The sequence below is a fragment of the Acomys russatus genome, chromosome 25 (genome assembly GCF_903995435.1).
Source record: "Acomys russatus chromosome 25, mAcoRus1.1, whole genome shotgun sequence".
Classification (NCBI taxonomy): Eukaryota; Metazoa; Chordata; class Mammalia; order Rodentia; family Muridae; genus Acomys; species Acomys russatus.
The window spans coordinates 18,370,565-18,392,285 of NC_067161.1; the positions used below are offsets into that span (position 1 = coordinate 18,370,565).

The following is a 21,721-nucleotide window of genomic DNA, read 5'->3' on the forward strand; positions in this document are numbered from 1 at the left end:
CAGCCTCTGGCCTGGAGACCAGAGGTGACCTTGGACACAACTCACAGAGGGCATGTTGGGTTTCGTCCTGGGCAAGTGGACCTATGATGTTACTGACAAGACAAGCAGAGCAGTAGGCTGATTGGCCTTGGCATGATTCTTGGCCAACTCAATCTCTAGAATCCTTCCAGATTCTTGCCTGGGGCTGAAAGGGACAGGAAGAAAGCTGGTAGATGGGCGTGTAACAAATGAACCCCAGAATTCCCATCCCTCTCAAAGAACAAAGGTCATAAGGGAGGGATAAGTCAGGGGTCAAGAGGTGGAGCTCATGGTTTGTCTATGGAGCAAGCCAGAGTACATTGGGAGCAAATGCATGTCCCCACTGGAGACTGGGCAGGATGGGGGGAGGGAGCTGTTGTTGGAATGACTTGACTCCCTGAGCAGGGCAAGGGTAGCTGCAGCATGCAGGTGCTATGGTCCCTTCCCAGGAGCAGCAGGCTTAGCAGGCCAGATGGCATGTGAGTGATGCACCCAGCACATGCTGGGAGGCCATGAATACATCAATCGTGGAAACAGGCAGAAGATCCAGGGAGTGGGGGCCGAGTGCCTGCAAGCTGTAGCTTGGCACCTGGGGTGCTGGTTAAAAATGCAACAGCCTGGGCTGCATCTCAGACCTGAAGAATTGGTCCCTGGGGAGGAGGCCATGGTACCCATGATCTAACAAGAATCCTGTGTGGCTGCACATCAGCTCTGATGCATGGCTGAGAGAGTAAAGCAGGGGGGATGTGAAGAATGTTAAGGCAGTTCCGACAGAGGAAGAAAAGAGGGAGGGAGGGAGGGAGGGAGGGAAGGAGGGAGGGAAGAGGAAGGAGAAATATAAAAAGGGCAGAGGGGAGCTGAAGGGGAGAGGAGAAAGGGACACAGACACAGACACAGACACACACACACACACACACACACACACAAACACGCACACACATGGACAGAGAGAGAGAGAGAGAGAGAGAGAGAGAGAGAGAGAGAGAGAGAGAGAGAGAGACAGAGAGAGAGAGAGAGAGAGAGACATAGAGGCACAGAGACAGGAAGCAGGAATCTAGATGTGGACAGGGATCGGAATGCAGGAACTGTACATTTATTGGGACCTTCCCCACCATTGCTGTGGCGTCTCTCCTCAGACCCCCTCTTAGGGTACACATGGCTTCTTGCCCCTGTGCAATCACCCCAAGGACTTTGCCTCTCAGGACCTCTGTGTGGCCCCATCAGTGGAAGGGTGGAGAGTCTAGGCTCTCTAGACTGGCGTGTGGACTTGCTGCTCCATCAGAGCTCCTGGAACTTGGAAATACGGAGTTGAAAGCAATATTGAAAGGTCTTCGGAGTGGGCAGCTGCCTAACATGAGTAAGGGCCTGAATCACAAGTATGGAGGCTTCTAATTCCAGCTCTGTCACTGGGTGATGCCAAGTGAACCTCGGTTTCCTCATCTGTAAAACAGGGGCTACTCTCAAGGTATTAGACAGAATATAGGGTCTGGCACTTATAGGACACCTAGTTCTTGCTTCAGGAAAGGAAAACCTTCATGGCAGTGAACCATCTCAATTCACAATCTGCTCCAGTGCCTGCTTGCAGACTTCCAGCACTCAGTGCCTTTGCCTTCTTTTGTCTCTATGAGGCAAATGAGGCCTGTACTGGTCAATGGTTTGATAGGGGTTAGCATGTATAAGGTGGCTCTTTCGACCCGGCAAGAATCAAGTATGACTATCATCAGTCGGTTCTCTCTAGCTTCTGGCAGAGAAGATGATGGGTAGCCAAAGGCTCCCAGGGACAGTCGCTGGGTCTAATTGCAGATGAGAGTCCAGGTAGTGGCACTGACGTCCAATCAGGACTTTCCCAGGCTACCCACCAATTTATACATTCAACAAACACTAAAGCCACAAGACATATACCCAGAACCCTTATCCCCAAAGAGCACAGTTCCAGAAAAAGCAGCAGAGTGCCTTTGGACAAGTGCTTCTGAGGGCTATTGAACAATTATTTAAGGTCTACCATTATCCTTCTTATACTAAATTGGTGATGGGTCAGAGCTGGCCAGCCATTCCTGGGTAGACTCCAGATGTCCCTGTTAGTAGTTGTGGTCAGGTGCTTGGCCAGAAAAGACTGGTCCAGTTAGTAATCAAGGGACTCTTTGAGGCCCTGAGGGGCTGGGCAGATGCTGAACACTATTAGACACTGGTGAAACTGGAGCTTACTCAGTTGCTAGGATGCTATTGCGACCCGGGGGCTTTACAGGTCCAGGGCTGCAGGGCTGTGTATGCACAGAGCGCACACAGGCACCTGGCGTTCCCAGACTGCTTCTCCTGAGGCACAGGCACGTTTCCCTGCTTTCCAAACCAGGTTTGTAGCTGGCATTGCTGGGAAAAATGAATCCCCTTGCTTATTCCTGCTCCTGAACAATTGCACACATCTGAAAATCACTGTGTGGGTCTGTGGGTGCATATCTGTTGGTACAAATATTATTAAATCATAAAAAAAAGAATGAAATACTGTCATTTGGAGTAAGATAGATGGGTCTGGAAAATGTCGTGTTAAGTGAAATAAACTGAGTACAGATAAACACTGCATATTCTCATTTTAGAAGCTACAAAAATCAATCTCACAGGAGCAGGGCATAACTGGTCACTGGGAAGACTAGAGGGAGGTCAGTTAATGAGTCCCGAAAAACATTCACATGAGGGAAATTAGTTCTGGTGTTCTTTCTATATTGCAGTTGGACCAACTTACAGTGTATTTCAAAACAGCACAGAGAATCTGAAAGCTCCTAATACAGAAATGATAAATGTTGACAGCAGAAATGCCAATTATCCTGGTGTCATCATTATTCAAGGTGGACATATGCTGAAATATCATCCTGCTTTGTAAATATTTATGGGCACTGTTTATGTTAATATAAAAAAATGAAGATGAAGCATCACTTGCTTCAATTCTGCTCTCTTTCAGGGGGAGGTGGGGGGGGGGCTTTGCTCAAAGTCGGCTATGAACAAAATGAAAATAATCAGAAGAGGCTTGCAAGTCATTGGAAAAGCACTCTCCCAGCAACCCTCCTCCCTGCTGTGTTCTCATTCTCTCTCTCTCTCTCTCTCTCTCTCTCTCTCTCTCTCTCTCTCTCTCTCTCTCTCTCTCTCTCTCCCTCCCTCTCTCTCTCTCTCTCTCTCTCTCACACACACACACACACACACTCCTTCACTTTCTCCTGCTTTAGACAATCTATTTCCAATGGTGGTAGAAGCTGGAAGGTCGGAGGTCAAGTCTCCAGCAGATTTGGTTGCTGTGGAGGAATCCCTTGGTGGTCGCTGTGGTTTGAATGAAAATGTCCCCCATAGGCTCCTCTGTTTCCCAACTGGTGGAGCTGTCTGGGGACATTTAGGAGGTGTGGCCTTGCTGGAGGAAGTGTGTCACTGGGGCCAGGATTTGAGAGCTTCAGGTTTTGCCTTATGTGTGGTTTGCTTCTCCTACTCTCTGATTGTGTTTCAAGACATGAGCTCTCAGCTTGCTGCTCTGTCCACTTGCTGCCAGGCTCCCCTGCCAGGACCACCTGTAACCTGAATGGTAATCTGAAATAAACTTTCTTCTTCTATCAGTTGTCTCGGTCACACTGTTTTCTCACAGCAACAGAAAAAGTAACCAACACGCTGATTCACTGACAGCAGCCTTCTCATTTTGACCTCATGTAATAGTCATCTTAACTTTTTTGTTTAAGATTTATTTATTTATTATATATACAGTGCCCTGCCTGCATGTACACTTGCACAACAGAAGAGGGAACCAGATCTCATGATAGATGGTTATGAGCCACCATGTGGTTGCTGGGAATCGAACTCAGGACCTCTGGAAGAGCAGATGGTGCTCTTAACTGCTGAGCCATCTCTCCAAACCCGCATCCTAACTTTTGAACCTCCAGATTGCCACATATACAGATGCCATGCTACAGGACAGCCTTTAAAGAATGAATGATGGCCAGAATGAATGAGTGAGTGGATGGATGGATGGAGAATGTCTGGGGGGCTGGAAGATCTCCTTCAGACACAGTTTTCTACTTTGCAACACGGAAGTAGGGGTCACAAGGAACACCAAAAGAAATACACAGAGTCTGAAGCAGGCCTGAGGCAGACAGCATAACCTTGTGGCTTGCTGCTTAAGTCAAGGTCAAAGATGAAGCTGGCTCACAGTTTTCTTTACAGTTTACATTAATTGTCGGTATTTGAAAGTTAAAAACCCAAGTGATAAGCTTTTCAAGTTCCACTATGGTACACAGCTCAGTTGTAGAACACTTACTTACCTGGCATGTGTGAGGCCCTGGGTTATATCCCTAGCACTGCAGAAAAGAAATACAAGGGCCACGGACAGCACAAGGCCCGTTCTGCTTGCTAGATCTAGGAGATGGCCCCCACTTTAGACAAGTATGATTGGTGCTCTCCAGACTGACAGGTCTACAGTTAGGTGGGCCTCAAGCATTTCCATTACCTGTATGACCCATAAGCATTCCCGTTTGCCACCCTAATACGTACCACTGGTCCTCACACTTTGACCCCCAGGATGTGCTCAAATCTGTTTGATAGGTCATAACGAAGAAAAAGAAATAGCCATATATCCTTGCTATGGTTCCAGAAACTCCCATGTATACCAGTGCATTCAGATGTTGAAGACTGCACACAAATAAAATAGTACCTGTATATTGCACATACATGTTATCTTATAACATACATGTTATTTATTATTATTGGTGGTGGTAGTGTGTGTGTGTGTGTGTGTGTGTGTGTGTGTGTGTGCCCAATTTTTCCTCTTCTCCCACCATGTAAGTCCTGGGGATTAAGATCAATTTGTCTGACTTGGTGGCAAGCACCTTTACCTACTGAGTGACCACATCTGCCCTCCTGAATGCTCTAAGTCATCTCTATACATTGTATCCCAATCTAATGTAAGTGCTATAAACTTAGTTGTTAGTGTAATGCATTGAATATTTGTAATATTAATTTTTCAATCTACTCATCAAACATTTCCAATCTGTGATTGGTTTCAGGAATATGGAACCCATTGGTACCAAGTGTTGACTTTAATGGAAGAAAGGAAGTATCAGAAGACCGACCACAACATACACACACACACACACACACACACACACACACACACACACACACACACACACACACACAGAGTGATCTTCAAATGTATGTGTTTGGGAGCAGGAATAAGCTTTCCCCAGTGATCCTGGAACAAGCCTAGTTTGAAAAGCAGAAATGCTCACTGTGTGAAACTTGTTAGCGTCCGCTCACATAAGAGACCAAGAGTCACCATTACAGCACTGGAAAATTGCTACCCCAGGTGATAAGAGTACTACAGGGCTTACTTCAAGGATCAGAGACCCTTCTGAGAGCCTGCACTGGCCCACACTTCTTGGTACAGTGCTTCCTGTGTAAAGTTCCAGGGCCCTGGTACACAGGGATGTAAGTCATCTTTTCTGATGTGCCACCCTGGAATGCTGTGACATCTCTTACTGAGGTGCTCACTAGCTATGCACCCACAGTGATCCCTCACTCCTGGCTTCTGCTGGGCTGACACGTCAGATTGGCATATTCTCCCTCTTCCCTGGGCCCACGGGATACGTCTCCTCACCCTAGACCTACCTCTCAGTCAGCGCCTTGCTCTGGGTGTCCCGGGCTGCCTGAAGGTCCTTCTCCAGTCTCCTCCGGGCCATCTCTAGCTGCTCCACCTCTCCCTGGGTCCATTTCCGGGGGCTGATAAAGCGCATCTCCTTCAGCAGTTCCTCCTTCTCGTTGATGAGGATCAGTCGGTCCCTCTCTGAGTCTAGCACCCCAGGCCAGGCCTCACTGTCAAGTTTGGCCAGCTGGATCTTGAGGTTGGCGATCCTGGGAGTTGAGAAGGTATGATAGATGAAAAATGGCATGGTAGGAATGGGGAAACAGGTGTTTTTTTGTAAGGACAGGAAGTACCAGGATACAGGACATCCTCAGAGGAGACTTTACCAGTTACTGCTTTCCCTCTAATCAGGTCCCAGCCTGGTACAGTCAAGACTAGACACCAGGGCGGGCAACAGCTTCCGACCATGAGCTCTAGGACCCTGAGTGTGGTGCTCACATCTCTGAAGGCAAGTAGAAGATCTCCTTCCTGGGGTGGTGGCAGCACAGTATTGGATAATAGTAAGCCCTCATGAAATGCTTCTATGCTACTGCTAGCAGTGGTTGGACTACGTACTGGTTATGTAACATTGGGGAAATGCCCCGAGCCTCAGAGATAGGAGAGGCAACTACTTATCCTACAGAATTGGTATGAAAGCCAGTGATGATGTAATGCAGAGTGTGCGGACAATTGGTACTGAATAACTGGCCAGGGAATCATTGGGTGGAAGTTACCCGTGTGCTTCCTGTTCTGAGGGTGGTAGTGGCACTGTGAGAACTGTCATGAACTTTAAGTTCAGAGACCTGGAGTTAGGAGTTTTGGCCTTGACTTTTATGATGAAAAGAATCACTTATTAGAAAAAGAGTCATTTGATGGGGGATGGGGACATTTGGGGGCTCTATGGTGTAACATACACTTTTACAGAAGCAAGATTTTGGGTTTGATTCCCAGCAGCAGCAACAAAAATCATTTTGGTATCGCAGCTTCTAGCACAATGCCTGGTCTGTTGGAGGCATTTATCAAATGTTAAGGAAAGCAGTCAGCAGCCCCGAATTTTACTTCCCTAAAACCTAGCATCCTCATCTGTGCAGGGGCCTTGCTAATATTCTCTGTATCATTCCGCGTGTAGTATATGTGCTGCCGAAGCGAGCACCAGCATCCTCGTCTGTAAGGTGGGGATAATGACAGTAACCTAAGACAGCCCGTGAGCGCCACGTGAGAAATTTGCAAAAAGAGCCCGGTATGTTGCCAAGGGTTCTATAGACACTGGCTATTATTCTCACGTCACTTAACGAGGTTTGCTGTAAACCTCCAAAAGCAACTGCGGCGCTATCTTTTAGGATCTGACCTCTGCAAAGTGCACTGGGGCTCTTTGTGCCCCAGTGTTACCACATCCCTAAGAAGCAGACACAAAAGGCTTATTGATCTCATTGGACAGGTACGCTATGGCTCCCTCAAGACTTAAAAAAAAAAAAAAAATCACCACACATGGCCAGTCCTCGTGAGACCAGATCTACATGAAATGTGGCCACACTTCCTTTACCAAAGTGCTATGACACGTAGTGAAAGCTCCATACAGACAAGCTCCACATAGACCTAGGTGACCCCCGTCTAGCTGTTTCTCCAACAAGGGGTTCCTAGCAAGAATTCCGAGCTCATTATTTCATATCCGTGGACACAGCAAGCGAGGAATACGTTTGTGGCTGCCGATCGCCAGTGCTTAAAGAATGATACGATAAACTCTGGTGGGACTCAACTACAATCAGACACTGAGGAGTGACTGACATCTTCCTCAGTGTACTTCCCAGGGTGCCTTTCCTGTGCCACTGTATTTTAAACCTTCGGTCATCCAGCCTTGGGAGAATCAGGTGGAACTAGTAGCCTCTCCCTCAGACGTGCATAGGGGACAAAGCCTGGCAAGCGCCGATCAAGAGAGGTTCCCACAAACTACTGCAACATCTCTTCCATCCTTTGAGACCCGCGCCCTCTGCTTCCTCACCTCATAAGGGGCTGTCTTTTCTACCAACTCTAGCTTTGGGATGTAATGAGACATTTAAAGGCTCAATCCCAGGGGGCACATTGCACTCCTTCAGTCATGGCTACAGGTTGGAAGCGATCAGAGAAGTTCAAGGACAAGGGGCACAAACACAAATGCTGCTGTCTTGCTGGGCCCTGAGGGACAGGTTTTTTTTTCTCACTTTGCCATTATCCAACTCCTTTGTTGTCATTACTGTAGCTTGTCCTGAGGAAATGATATGCCCTCAGGCCACTTGGCGAGCTGACCTCAGTCCCCATCCCGGCATGACCCCTCATCATCCACGCCTAGACCTTCTAAGAGCTGTAATTCCCCTATCTTCTACTGGCCCAGCAACAATGACAGGTCATTCATAACTGTCTGACTCTCAGACCCAGTGTTTATCAAAACCATTGGGAGCACTACTTGGGAGGCTGTGGCAGGAGGAGGAGGATTTTGAGACCAGCCTGGGATCCATAGCAAGGCCTTGTCTCAAAAGCTTAAAAGACAAACACGTATTACGCCCCCCATCAAAACAAACAAACAAACAAACAAAGATAAACAAAAGCACTAACTAAGACACCTGTCTTTTGGTGGAAAGAAAAGTAGCCTTTCTGCTGAGGTTGGAAACCTGAGAGTATGTGGGCTTAGACCCAACCTGAGAGTGTATGGGTTTAGACCCAACCTGAGAGTGTGTGGGCTTAGACCCAACCTGAGAGTGTGTGGGATTAGGTCTGCTGGAGCTCCTTCTTGCTGTTTTGGTAGGAAAGCCTGATTGAGAATGATGACAACACAACAGCAAGCAGGGAAGAGAGGATGAGATTACATTTAAGCTGTTCTATCTGAACGCCATATCTAGTTCAGCTTAAAGCCAACAACCCCTGCTGGGGGAGGCATGGATTAGACTGCTAAATTCCTTCTTTCTTTAATTTTTTTGGTTTCCATGCGATTTCTGACACTACTGCAAAGAGCCGGGCTGTTTATTGGGAACTCTCAGAGCCACTGGCTGAGCACCACGACATTGTAGCTGGCCCCACTGAGAAGCTTCATAGACCTGCAACTTGGTATAGAAAGCAATGGATGTCACTAACTTTAGACATCTCCAAAATACCCAGCCAGTTGTTTCCCAGTAAGACCTGTGCAGGATGCAGAAAAAATATCAGGAGCTCAAAGCCAGAACAATCAGGGTTTAATTTTTAACTGCACCACTAGAGAAAGTCATGGACCATCCCAGGTCAAATTTCTCTCCCCTCTAACACACAGATGATAAGATACTAGCTCCACTGTAAGCTTTTTTTTTTTTTTTTAATTAAAGATATTATATTATTTAGTTTATTTGTTCAGGTGTGTGTGTAGGTGTGCAGGCCATGCTACATGTTTGTGGAGGCCAGAGATTAAGTTGCTGGAGTCAGTTCTCTCCATGTGGATCCCCAGGATCGAACCCAGGTAGTCAAGACTTCTCAGCCAGCAAGCGCCCTTACCCACTGAACCGTCTCACCCACTCTGCTGTACGTTTTTAAGATTAGATAAGCCCGCAAGCCGCACAGGTATTTTTAGTACAATAAACAATCTGTTGACACTTCTCCAGAACTGCTCTAGAAACAACAGCTTTATTACCACACCACGGTGGTGGCAGAACGCAACTGATGAAGGGTCTACCCAGCCGCGCAGAACATCTGAAGTCCCTGGAGTCTGCGCTGTGGAAAAGCACAAGCTACGGAAGCAGCAGGTGCTACTTCAGGATTTTAAGATTCATTTCATAATTAAATTTATTTACATTCAGAAAAAAACATCTGTGGGGCTGGTGAGGCAGCTCAGCAAGTAAAGGTGCTTGGCACTCGGCACCATGCATTCTGTCATCAGCACCCATGTGTGGAAGGAGAAGACAGACTCCACAAGGTTGCCTTCTGACATGTGCACAGTGACACGTGTGCCTCTCCACACTGTCCCATCACACATGTCATATACACATAATAATAACAAATCAGGCCAAAGTCTTAGCTCAATAGTAGAATATTAAGCACCTAGCGTGTGCAAGGCCCTAGATTTAACTCCCAGGTGCCCATCCTCATCTCAGAAGTGTAAAGAGCCTTCTTGAACTGCAGAGTCATCCGTTTAAGGCTAGGCAGCCTGGATAACATGGAGAAACCTTGTCTAAAACAGACAACAACACACCTAGAGAAATAACTAGAGACACAGCTGGTTGCACTCGCACGGCACAGATACAGCCATGGGTTCAATCTCCAGTATGACACTTACAAAAGACCATCACAAATAACCCTTTCTCACTGAAGTGAGAAATGTCCACAGTCTTCTTCAGCTTGCTGCTGAGCCAAGTCAAACAAACCTATTGCTCCTTCAAACCGAACTGATTCCAAGAACACCAGAAAGTGTTGACTACAGAAACCAAGACAGGTAAATAGAAAAATTACTAGGCCTTGAGGTTAAACAGATCTGGGTTCAAACATAGGTTAACTATTCTACTACAGTGTCCTGGGTCAGTCATTTCCTCTCTGAATTCAGGAGGATTAACATATAAAGATGATTATATCTACCTTTATAATCTATGTGAGGATTACATAAGAGGAGTGTAAGACCATTGGGTAGTGGTCGTACATGCCTTTAATCCCAGCACCGGAGAGGCAGAGGCAGGTGGATCTGTGTGAGGCCAGTTTGGTCTACAGAGCTCATTCTAGGACAGGCCTACAAAGAGATACTTGACTTACAAAACAAAACTCCAAACCAAAAAACAAAACAAAAAAAAACCCCTAAAACCCCCCAAACAAGAAGAGTGTTCACAAGGGCCCCCCATGGGAGTTACGATTAAGAGCCTTCCATGCCTATGAATTACCTTCTTTTAGCCTCTTCATACCGAAGGCGCAGTCTGACCTTCTCAGCCAACTGATTGTTGCTGCTGGTGCCGAACTAGAGGATGAGATGAGAATAAAAGGCTGGAATTACGGTCTGCAGTCAGGCCAGTGATGGCACGTGGGGGACTTGACGGTGGGGGCAGAGCCAAGAAAAGTCCCCAGTCACTGAGCTGGCTGTGTGGACCATGGGGAAGATGGCTAAACAAAAATACTTTTCTTCCTTCGGACCATAAGAACAGTCTCAAATTCAGATACTTAAGGATTTTGGGAAAAGAATCCAAAGGCCCCGATACTGTAATCTTACAGCCGGGAAAGGGCTAAGGCCCAATAACAGAAGCAATGAGGCATGTAGGCGAACAGGTAGGAGAAGAGCCACAGAGTCAGTCAGGGAGAACATTTAGCTGACAGAAGCTAGGAGGCACGCTCCCCCAGTGTTCAGGGCTCCAGGAGAGCAAAGGCTCCCTGAAGGTCACACTCACTGAGGCCTGGTCATACATGGCTACTTTCATGACTGGCAGCATTTTCACTACCCACAACTGGGACCAGGCCGAACCTTGGCACCAAGAGGCAGCAGCTGTCTGAAAGCTGCAAGTATTGTGTGGGGAATCATGAGAGAAATATACTTTGCTTTCCAGCTGGTCAAAGAAAACCAGAACGGAGCTACAAAACAGTATGAAATGAGAAGAAGATGCTTCATGCATTAAAAACACATTGTGTGCAGGGCCTCTAGGCATAAGTTCTTGGCCAGGCAGTACTTAGGACTGTGGGATCCCCAACACTACCCTTTCCTCACACCATCATGTCACATCTTCTGGGGCCAGCTGTGCTCCCCAGGGCCAAGTCAGCAGTCACAGGCCAGCTCCTCAGGCGATCAAGGATTGGTAGTTAACCCTACTACAGCAGCCCCCAGATGCCACCCCCTGCCGACTCACACTCCCAGAGATGTCTGTCTGCGAGCTCACATCCAGGAACTGCTTTGGCATCGGGAAGCCCGAACTCTCCAGAGAGCTGCTGCTGGACCATAGGTCAGAGTGTGACCCTCTGTCTGTCCGGAAGCCGTCCTTCAGCATGGCGAGGCTCTGCAGTACAGGGAGGGGGTGGGGAAGAGTGAGTGGTGCGACTCATCGGCAGTGCCTTCCTCGGGGGGTGCAGAAAAGGACATCAGGTCCCCTGGGACTGGGGACATGGATGGCTGTGAGCCATCATGTGAGTGCTGGGAATTGAACCCGCACCCTTTAGAAAAACAGTTAGCGCTCTAAACAGCTGAGCCATCCACCTCTCCAGCGGCCTGAGGTGGAACTTTTGCTGTTTCTCACTGTGTGAGCTGAGCTAGCTATCATCTACCTATGTGCCTGTAAAATGGGAAAATCCAGGCCTTACTGTGCTGGCTAGTTTTATGTGAACTTGACTCAAGCTAGTGTCATCTGAGAGGGGAAACATCAATTGAGAAAATTCCTCCAGAAGGTAAGCCTGCAGGGCATTTTCTTAATTGGTGATTGACAGTTCAGCCTAGTGAGATGGGGTGCCACTCCTGGGCATGTGGTCCTGGTTCTATAAGAAAGCAGGCTGAGCATGCCACGGGGAACACGCCAGAGAGCAGCACTCCTCCATGGCCTCTGCTTTAGCTCCTGTCCCCAGGTTCCTTCTTGTTGGAAGGAAGGAGCTCCAGCTTCCTTCAGTGGTGGACTAGATGTGTTAGTGTAAGCAAAAGAGACCCTTTCCTCATCAACTTGCTGTTGGTAATGCTGTTTCATCATAGCAATTTCAACCCTAACAAGACAATTACTTTACAGGCGTGTCAGGCACAGGTGCAGTCAAGGCACCGTGGCACTCTGCAGCTCAGCTTCGCCACAATGTTACTGCATCAAACAAGCTCACCTCCACTGCACCAATGAGAAGCTGGCAATGACAGCTGGGTTCTCTTAACTTTTAATTGCAAAGCCAAACTACTCTTCCCTATCCATGAGCACCACAGCCCTACTGTTTGTCAAAAGTCTCCTTCCAAAGCCAGCATGGCAATTCTGAATGCTGGACTCTTGGTGTCAGTGGAGTGATGGGAAGGTGTCTTCAGGGTTAGGTGGCTTCTGAGTGGGGGATCACATTGGGGAACCCGGGGTGGGGAAGCAATGGGCTTGTTAATCACATGTCACAGGCCTGATTGATGGTTCTGCCGTTCGCTCCCCAAGCCAGCCTGTCCTTAGCTGTAGAACGGAGGAGATAAGCTGAGGCATGCATGCGAAGCGCTTAGCCCCATCCCATGTGGTGGAATTATCTCTCAGTTCAGTTCCTGGCACAGAGAACGCAGGAGACAGACTAATGGACAGTGTGATGTTCAGGTTAAATGGCTCTGTCATCTGGTCCATTAAAAAACAAGCTGGGTAGTGAAAGCTAAGAGATGGGGACCTGGCTTTGGTAGTACAACCAGGCCAAGCTTCCATTCCAGTTTTGCTGCTGGCACTGACTGTACGGCCTCAAACAAGTGACTCCGTGCTTCTGTGCCTGTGCTCTTCCTTTATAAAAGGAGGCGGGTGTGGGGGGGGGGTCAATCTCAAGACACCTGGAGAGAGTAAGTATATCTTATTCAAAATGCCTGAGATTCTTTCTTTTAATTTTAGAATATTGGCACTACCTAATAAATTATCTTAGGGATGTGGCCGAGGTCTAAACAAATAAACAAAAAAAAAATTGATGTTTCATGTACACATTGTATTTTATGCACACAGCCAGAAAGCACCTTGATATTTTTGATGCACCCATATTGTGTCTGTGTCTGTGCCCACCACACAAAGTTGGGTACAGAATTTTCCATGGTGGTATCATATTAATGCTCAAAAAGTTTGGACCAGGGAAACTCATCAGATAACTCATCAGAACTGAGTTGTTTGTGTGGTATGTGAAAATAGCCGGTGTGAAGTCCTTATGCCCAAGGGGACCAGGGGCCCGCATCCCTGGTTGGCTGTCATCACCTTAATCAGGTCTTGCTTCTCTCTTTCTCCGCAGGTGATGGCTTTCTTGATGGCTTTGGTTTCCCTCAATACAGCCTGGGCCTCGTCCAGTTTGTAGCCACCCTGGGCATCGGACATTCTCTCGTCGATTCTAGGAAACGGGAGAGGTCAGACGCGCACGAGGACATGGGGGAAAGCACAGGTGCCCTCGGGTCTCCTCTGCATCCCACACAGCTTTCTCCAGCCTGTACGTGGCAGAGAAGGTACTGAATGTTCTTGTTAGACTGAGACGTGTGTGGCTGCGGAGTGCTGGAACAACACGCTTCGTAGAGTTGGGCTCTTCTGACTATGACCTCTTACTGAACATCTTCCCTGATCCCCTCCCGACAACCCCCCCCACTCAGGGGGAGGGGGGTTCCTATAATGTGTCCTCAAAAGCTGAGAAACTTCACTTGCTATGCTGCGTTGGTAACTTAGACTTTATGAAGTAGAATCTGTGGTTTAACAGTGGCACCTGGAGAACAGAGCTGAACATGACCGAGAGAGTTGGGCACGAGGAGATGGTGTGTCTCTTCTGTCCTATATGTCACAGGCTACCAGTGTCCCCAGCACTGAGTCACAAAATGTTAATAACACCCTAGGCTTGAGTTGGGACTATTTGCTGCCACGCCTGATGACCACACCTTTAAACTCCAGCACTTGGGAGGCAGAGGTGGACAGATCTCTGTGAGTCCCAGGTCAACCAAGGCTACATAGTCTCAAAGAACCCTTTTCCCCACATGTTGCCCAAACCTATGGTCCAAGCTCACCTTTGGTGGAGAACCACCATGTCTGACTTAGTGCACTTAGTTCTTTACGTGGGCTCTAGGGCTGGCACTCAGGTGGTACCTGGCATGGCAAGAGCACCTCACCACCCCTGTCAGCCAGAAATGTGTCCAGTCACGGAACGCAACAAGTGAAAAGTGAGAAGGATAAAAGACTCCCAGCTGTCACACTGGTCTGCAGCGCAGCCTTGGGCATGGTTCCCAAGCACACACACACCTCGGTGTTCTAAAGAAACCTGGATTATGACATCTGCCTGGCCGTGTTCAGAGCTGTTCCCATAGTCAAATGGGATAAAGAACTTAAATTCTATGGAGAACTAGAAAGTCATGTGCAAAGGTGAGGGATTAAAAACCTCTATCTTGGAGATTATTGGCTTGTCTGGGCCCTATGTGTAGGTTTGTTTTGATGAAAGGGACGGTTGTTTAAAGAAAAGAGTGGAGTGTCCTTCACCTCTCTCCTTTTTGAAGTGTTGAGATCAAGTCCAAGGCTGTACACATGGGTGGCAAGCACTGGGACACTGAGCTATGACTTAAGACACCAGAGGGATCTGAAGAGGCGTAGGCTGTGGAGAAGGTTCTGAGAGCAGATACACTTCACTGCTTCACGCTTCCATCAAAGGCTGGCCTGAGGCATCAGTGGGGGGTGGAGAAAGGGAAGTGTAACAGTCAAGGGAACACCACAAACCCATTATTCCAGGATGAGAAACCCTCACAGGCGTTCCTCTCTGGCTTCCTGCTACAGCCCAAACCGTCCTGGGCTAAAATTAGCCTGAGTGGGAAGGCACTTAGAAAGGAAAAAAGAGGGAAGGGGAGCAGGTTTCCACCCTGGCCTACTCCTTGGAATATGAGAGAGGGCAGCAGGGAGGGGTCCCCACACAGCTGCCCCCTGCAGTTACTTCAGCTTCTGTGGAGCGAAAACAAAGCCCCAATTGTGTCTCCCACTAAAAATAGCTTTGTCTATTTCTTTCGAGGGCTGGGGCCTGGGTGAGCCGAGCCTGCCAGGTTGGCTAAGACCTGTCTCAGATTTAGTCTGAAAAAGTTCAGGAAGGGAACACTGGTCTACAAAGTTCTGTGGGTAATACTCCAGAATGAGGGTAGGGTGGGAGGTGGCTCTGCCCAAAACTATCAGGGGTTGGGGGTGGGGGAAAGAGCTGTATACTTCACCAGGTCTGAAGGCTGGGTAGAGCTGTCCCCTGCCAAAAGGCCACAAATGGCTAGCTTTGCATCGCCAGAGGGATGGACAGAGCAGTCTGTGTGCTGGGCCGCAAAGAGCTTTTTACCTGATTTCTCTAGGCCCTTAGCAACCCCAGCTCCGGAATTTAGCTGCAGAGAGCAGCTCTGAGGGGGAACGCGTGGATCAGAGCTGGAGTGAGACGGGGTGAGGGAAAACAAAGGCTCACCATTATACGCTGTGTGAAAGAATCGTTTGGGGTGGAGGGCAAAGGGAAAGAAAAGTTGTGTGTGTGTGTGTGTGTGTGTGTGTGTTGGGTGGTGGGGAGATACGTTTTCGGATTTCCCAAGGATGGAGCTGTCCTTTCTCTCAGGCCTTTGGGGACTGACATGCGCAGCAGCCTTAGAAGCCAGGCACAGCCTCTGACGGGAGCTGGGTTCCTCTTGTCCAGACAACTCTGGCACAGGGGCTTTGTGGAATACGAAAAGAAAGACTATGCCATGTTCTTCCTTGCCAAAGTGTTAGCCCGAGTCTTAACTTATGAGGGGGTTAAGCTGCTTATGAGGGGGTTAAGCTGCAGGCCCAAGCCCCTATGCTTAGGTTTTGATTTTTTTTTCTTCTTCATAGTCATTGAGAGGTTTCCTTCAGTATTCACACTTTTCCTTTTCGTCCGTTCTTCCCCTCTTCCCCTGCCCCGAGATAGGGTCTCTCTGTGTAGCCTTGGCTGTCCTAGACTCACTTTGTGGACCAGGCTGGCCTCGAACTCACAGTGATGGTAGTGATGACATGCTGTCAGGGTCCCTCTGCAAACCCCCTAAATTACTCCTGAAGAATGAGGTTCATCATTCCCAGGCTCTGCAAACACTGGAGACTGTGGGGTGGGAATGCCAGAGTCACCTCCCTCCAGGCCCTGAGGGGCCCTATGCTTTTTGGGTCTGGGGAGAGGGTGCTCTAAGGTGGTGTCTAGAGAGAGACTGGGGTGTAAACTTCAAAATCCTGTAACTCTCCAAGCACCACAATAATAGTAATTGATAACAATCCAATAGTTCTGAGCTGGGGGTGTACCCTGGGCGACAGACTGTGTGCTGTGTGCATTAGTGGGGTTCAGTTCTTGAGTATGCAGGCGCGCGCGCGCGCGCGCGCGCGCGCGCGCACACACACACACACACACACACACACACACACACACACGAACAAGACAAAGGCTAGATATCCCTTTCAGTGGCTAGAACACATTTCCAGCCTCCTTGGGTTCCACCCCCAGCACCAAACAGCAGATAAGTAAGCACTAAGAATGAAGAGAGCTGGGTCTCACGTCGTCCGATTATCTAGAAATGATAGCTCATGCAGGGCCTATAGGGCCATTCCTGGTGATAAAAGCCAGCATTCCTTAGGAACTTGTGAAACCAGCTCCCATCTGTGAGAAAGAGTCATTTCCCTTACTTCCGGCAGGAGGGACATATGGCTACTTGTGGGGTGTATCAGCATATGAAAGCTCACGCTAGACTCCAGGCTTCCTGTTCCACATCAGGCCCCTTCTACCCTCAGCTGCTCATACTCCTTACAATCCACGTGACTTCTCCACCCACATTCTCTATCTCTAGTTATCCTCTCTCACTATCTATTACAGTCTATCTATCCACCTACCTATCATCTATTCACCTATGTACGTACATATATGTCATCTATGTATGTATGTATATCCATCTACCTATTCATGTATCAATCTATGTATCTGTGCATTGATCTATGTGTGTGTATATGCATGTATGTATGTATGTATGTATGTATGTATGTATGTATGTATGTATGTATGCATTATCTGTCTGTCTGTCTGTCTATCTATCTATCTATCTATCTATCTATCATCTATCCTCTATCTCTGGCTATCCTCGTGCTCTCTCACCATATTTCTTGCTATCTCACTATCTCAACTAGTCTCTCCCACTCTCTTGCTTCTTTATCCCTAGCCATGTCCACTCTGCTTTCCTCTCTCTGCTCTCACCTCTTCCAAATGCCTTTGGATATGTTTCCCCCTTATTCACAATAAAAATCTTCCCCTAAGAATGGAGAGGCCATGTTGGCAGTTTCTTTACTGTGCCCCCTCGTGTACATACACAAAGTCCCAAACTTTGGCTTCCAGTCCCAATTCTAACCTTGCTGGTTGGATGGCCTTCCGCATATTACTTTTTTCATCTTTGTCAGTGCCGTCATCAACAATGTGGGGGCACAACAAAAACCATTCTCAGTGAGGTAAAGAGAATGAAGTGAGAGAGATGGCTCAATGGTTAAGAGTGCCACCTGCTCTTCCAAAGGTCCTGAGTTCAATTCCCAGCAACCACGTGGTGGCTCACAACCATCTGTAATGTGATCTGATGCCCTCTTCTGGCCTACAGGTGTACATGCAAGCAGAACACTGTATATATAATGAGAATGAAGCGAGGCAGCTATTAGAACAGGGCTCCCTAGCAAGCTGCAAGCTCGGGTTAGAGTCTCAGAGTCACTTCCTGAGACTAAAGGACTAACTAACTAGTGGTCGGTCCCAGCCTCCTCACTGAGCTCCAAGTCAGTGCCAGGCTCTGTTAACATCCTGGACTGGGATTTTCTAACTCAGTCCTGACAACCACAGATTTTTCAGATGACAATACCAAAACTCAGAAGGGTAGGTTATTTCCCAAAGTCCTGGGTACCTGGGACTTGAACCCTGGCCCACTGCCTTGTGAAGCTACATTCCTAACCCTCTGTGCCAGGTTGTGTGTTGGAGCAGGTATCTTTCTCCACCCCGGACTGGGAGTCTGCTGCTTCTCGCTGAGGACTGTGGGTAACCAGGGCTGCAAAAGAGTCTCTTCTGAGCCAGCTCTGTAAACTGGGAGGAAAAGGGAAGGGGCGGGGAGGGTTGTCAACACACCAAAGGACCAGAATTTTCAACGCACGCCCGGCTACAAGGTGACAGAGTTGTAAAGCAGGTTTGTGGAGGCTCTGAAAATAATGGCGCACTTGTAGGAATGAGCCGCCTTAAAGTATGCTTCAAAAGCTGCTGTCGCTGCACACAGAGGCCCTGGCTTTAGTAGGTCAAAGCCAGGAATGCCTGCGCTCACACTGTTACCCTGAATTGTCTCTGGTGTTCACTAAAACTTAACAAGGAGCACAAAGCACTAACCCTGGCTGGAATGAAGTCAGAATCTGGTTTGAAAGATTGACACACACACACACACACACACAAAGAGAGAGACACACACACATATGTAAATCACACACATATAAGACATATTTAAAAAGGCATAATTATAACAACAGGCTGATATTTACTGAGCATTTAGCATACAACTCAGTTTCCTCATCTATATAAGGGTTATAGGCATAGAAGTTCTGGGCACAACAAGGACTCCATGGTTTGAAATAATTCTGTTTACCTCCACCCTTGGATGACGGCATCTTTAGAGAATGCCAGCATGGGGGTGGGGGTGGGATTTAAATAGGATTATGGGAGATGCATCTTGAGAAGGGGAGGGAAAGACTGAGGGAGAGAGGGGCAGAGAGAGCAGATGGGGCCCGGGAAGGACGCTGTCCCGTGCACTCCACCGCAGGGTAGACTTACTTCTTCAGGGTCTGGAAGCCACGCTCCTTGAACTGCAGCTCATGCTGTAGGTGGACCATCTCTCTCTTCAACTTGTTGACCTGGATGACAGAGGACCACACAGAAGATGGAGTCAGAGGAGCGGGGGGGGTGGGGGGGGGTGGGTGGGGGGGGGGGGGGGGGGGGGGCTGCAGGCTGGGAAGGGTAATCCTGAAGGCCCTGACTGTACTGCCACTGCTGAAGAAGATGCCCACATCCCTTGGGCACCGTAGGTCACAGCACCCTCCCTTCACGTGCATGGATCTGGGAGTCAGAATCCCAGTCAGTGTTCCTGTTAGGTCCTGCTAGCCAGTCTCTACACTAGGGACCTAGTTACGGGATCTCTCCTGCACCACTGGCCCCTTCTTACCCCCTTCTTGCCTGTGTGATGGACGGGGACAATAGTGGGTCCCACTCAGCTTATTGCTGGGGATGGGTCTGAGAGCGCTTTGCATGGAGGAGAGAAGCGATGAAGCAACTTCAGAGGCAAGACACGGCCGATCGCCAGAGCCCACTTCCAGACCATGTTTGGCCTGTGGGGTGTTGGCAAAATGTTCAATGAGAGCTGCTGATTAAGTTCTGAGAGACTTCATATACTGAACCTCAATATATACTTCTTTAAAAAAAAAAAAAAACCTGACTAGAAACATGGTGCTCGCCAGGCTTGGTGGCGCACACCTTAAATCCCAACACTCGGGAGGTAGACGCAGGTGGACTGCTATGAGTTCAAGGCCAGCCTGATCTACAAAGCCAGTCCAGGACAGCCAAGGCTAACACAAAGAGACCCTGTCTTAAAAAACCAAAAAAAGGAAAAGAAAAAAAAAAAAAAAAAAAAAAAAAGAGAGAGAGAGAGAAAAAAAAAGAAAAGAAAAGAAAAAAGAAACATAGTGCTTACATTCCACTATGGGTGTGGTGTACGAGGGCTGAAAAACCTTAGCCCCTCAGACAGGACACAACAGCCCCAATATTCCATCCTGCCTCAGGCCACTTCCCCTATTTATGTTTTAGTATGTGGAAATTACTCAGACCTGACCAAAACCAGTGTTCCAAATACACAGTCTATCGTGAACAGGCCACTTAACCACCACACCTTAGTTTCCATCTCAGTAAAGTGAGATAGTAATAAGTGACTTTAACATCAAGAATTAAGATGACGCGGTGCGGGCAGCAGTGAGGAGGAAGAAGAGGAACCAAACTAAAACTTCTGCCAAGGACTCTTGTTTCTTCAGGCAACGTCCTTGGTTTCTGCTTACTCATCTTTAAAGTGCAGAAGACGGCAACAGCTGCTTCCAGAGGGTGATGCTAGGATGCAAGATAAAAGTGCCCAGCACTACACCTGTCACAAGGTGACTGCTAGTACCATTATTAATACATGAACCACCACCCTGCTGTTGTCATGGGGGCCTCGTGAGCTCGGGCTGCCATGGCCTGGAGGGTTGGCTAGTTAGTTAGTGGGCAATGGGACGCTGTGAAGATCCTTACCCGGGACTTTGCAGTGGCAATTTCAGCTTTCAGGATCTCAGGGTCGTACTTTGAACTGGATGACGACCCAGAGACCACTGCAAGGAAGAAAGAAGACAATCTCAGTTAAGGAATGTTGGCTTTCCTGGCCATCTAAATAAACTTGGAGAGAAAGGACTAAAACCACGAACAACCTAAATGTCCCATCAAAGGGGGTTTGTTAACTAGATAGGATACGTGGAGGATGAAGATGGTGTTGTTAGGCCTTAAACTCCCCAGGGCAGTGCATATGTGCCGAAATGACAGTCTTGGCAGCTCACCCTGGACTACAGGATTGCTAGTGGATACTTTTAGCATTGCTCAGAAACCTGTGACTCGGTAAGACCCACTTCCCTATCTCCTCTTCCTCTGACTGAGGAGCCATGTGGCTCCCTGTCGACATGTGCCTATGGTGTGTACCAAGCTAAGGCTGGCTTCCAGACTCTTCCTTCCTGGATAGGAATGTACTTGTTATGCATCTCAAAGCTATGCTAAGCCACCTGGTCCTCCTTACCTCCCCCACTCTGCTAGCTCCAAGGCTGTTCCAGATTGCAGCTCACTTCCCCACATTCTTTATAACAACAAGGCTTCCCCTTGCCCTTGCTATTCTCCATTCTATCACAGACAGCCCTGGGCATGTCCAGTCTGCTTCTTTTTCTTTCTGCTCTGAACACTTCCAGATTCTTCTGGATGTTCTCCCCCCGCCCCACCGCCCCCACATCTATGATAAAAACCTTACACCCACCCCGCAGAGTGGCCATCTTGTTGGATTCTTTACTGCACCTGCGCTTACAGATATAACTAAAACGATTTAAAACCATGATACAGAAAACTACAGAGTGAAATGAGAAAATGTCTGGCACATATTGTCCCATGAAACCCAGCTGACAAAGTAACGCACAGGAAAGTTAAGTGTTGGAAACATACAGCTCATAAGCCAATACACAATCCTGTCTCTAAGAAAAGCTACTTGCCTGGCATGTGTGAGACCCTTGGTTAACACTGCTGTCTGGAGGGGTGGATGATAAATGAAGCTATTTTCCACCTTTGTTTTTTCTTTGGTCTTTTCATATTTTCTAACATGAATATCTACTTCTCTAATAAAGATGCTAA

The 21,721-nt window shown here is 48.1% G+C and overlaps 1 protein-coding gene and 1 non-coding gene across 2 annotated transcripts in view; both read right to left on the reverse strand.

The window, feature by feature from the left end:
• The window catches only part of Wwc1 (WW and C2 domain containing 1), a 147,045-nt gene that overhangs the window by 36,851 nt on the left and 88,473 nt on the right, over positions 1-21,721 (reverse strand). Inside the window, exons 4-9 of the mRNA XM_051168253.1 lie at positions 20,591-20,667; positions 19,091-19,170; positions 13,519-13,648; positions 11,485-11,631; positions 10,534-10,607; positions 5,656-5,898 (exon numbers count right to left, since the gene is read on the reverse strand). Coding sequence (XP_051024210.1) covers positions 5,656-5,898; positions 10,534-10,607; positions 11,485-11,631; positions 13,519-13,648; positions 19,091-19,170; positions 20,591-20,667 — 751 coding nt within the window. The remainder of the gene's footprint in view (positions 1-5,655; positions 5,899-10,533; positions 10,608-11,484; positions 11,632-13,518; positions 13,649-19,090; positions 19,171-20,590; positions 20,668-21,721) is intronic.
• On the reverse strand, positions 6,717-6,821 carry LOC127208914 (U6 spliceosomal RNA). The gene has a single exon (XR_007833169.1). It is a non-coding gene; the product is annotated as a U6 spliceosomal RNA (small nuclear RNA).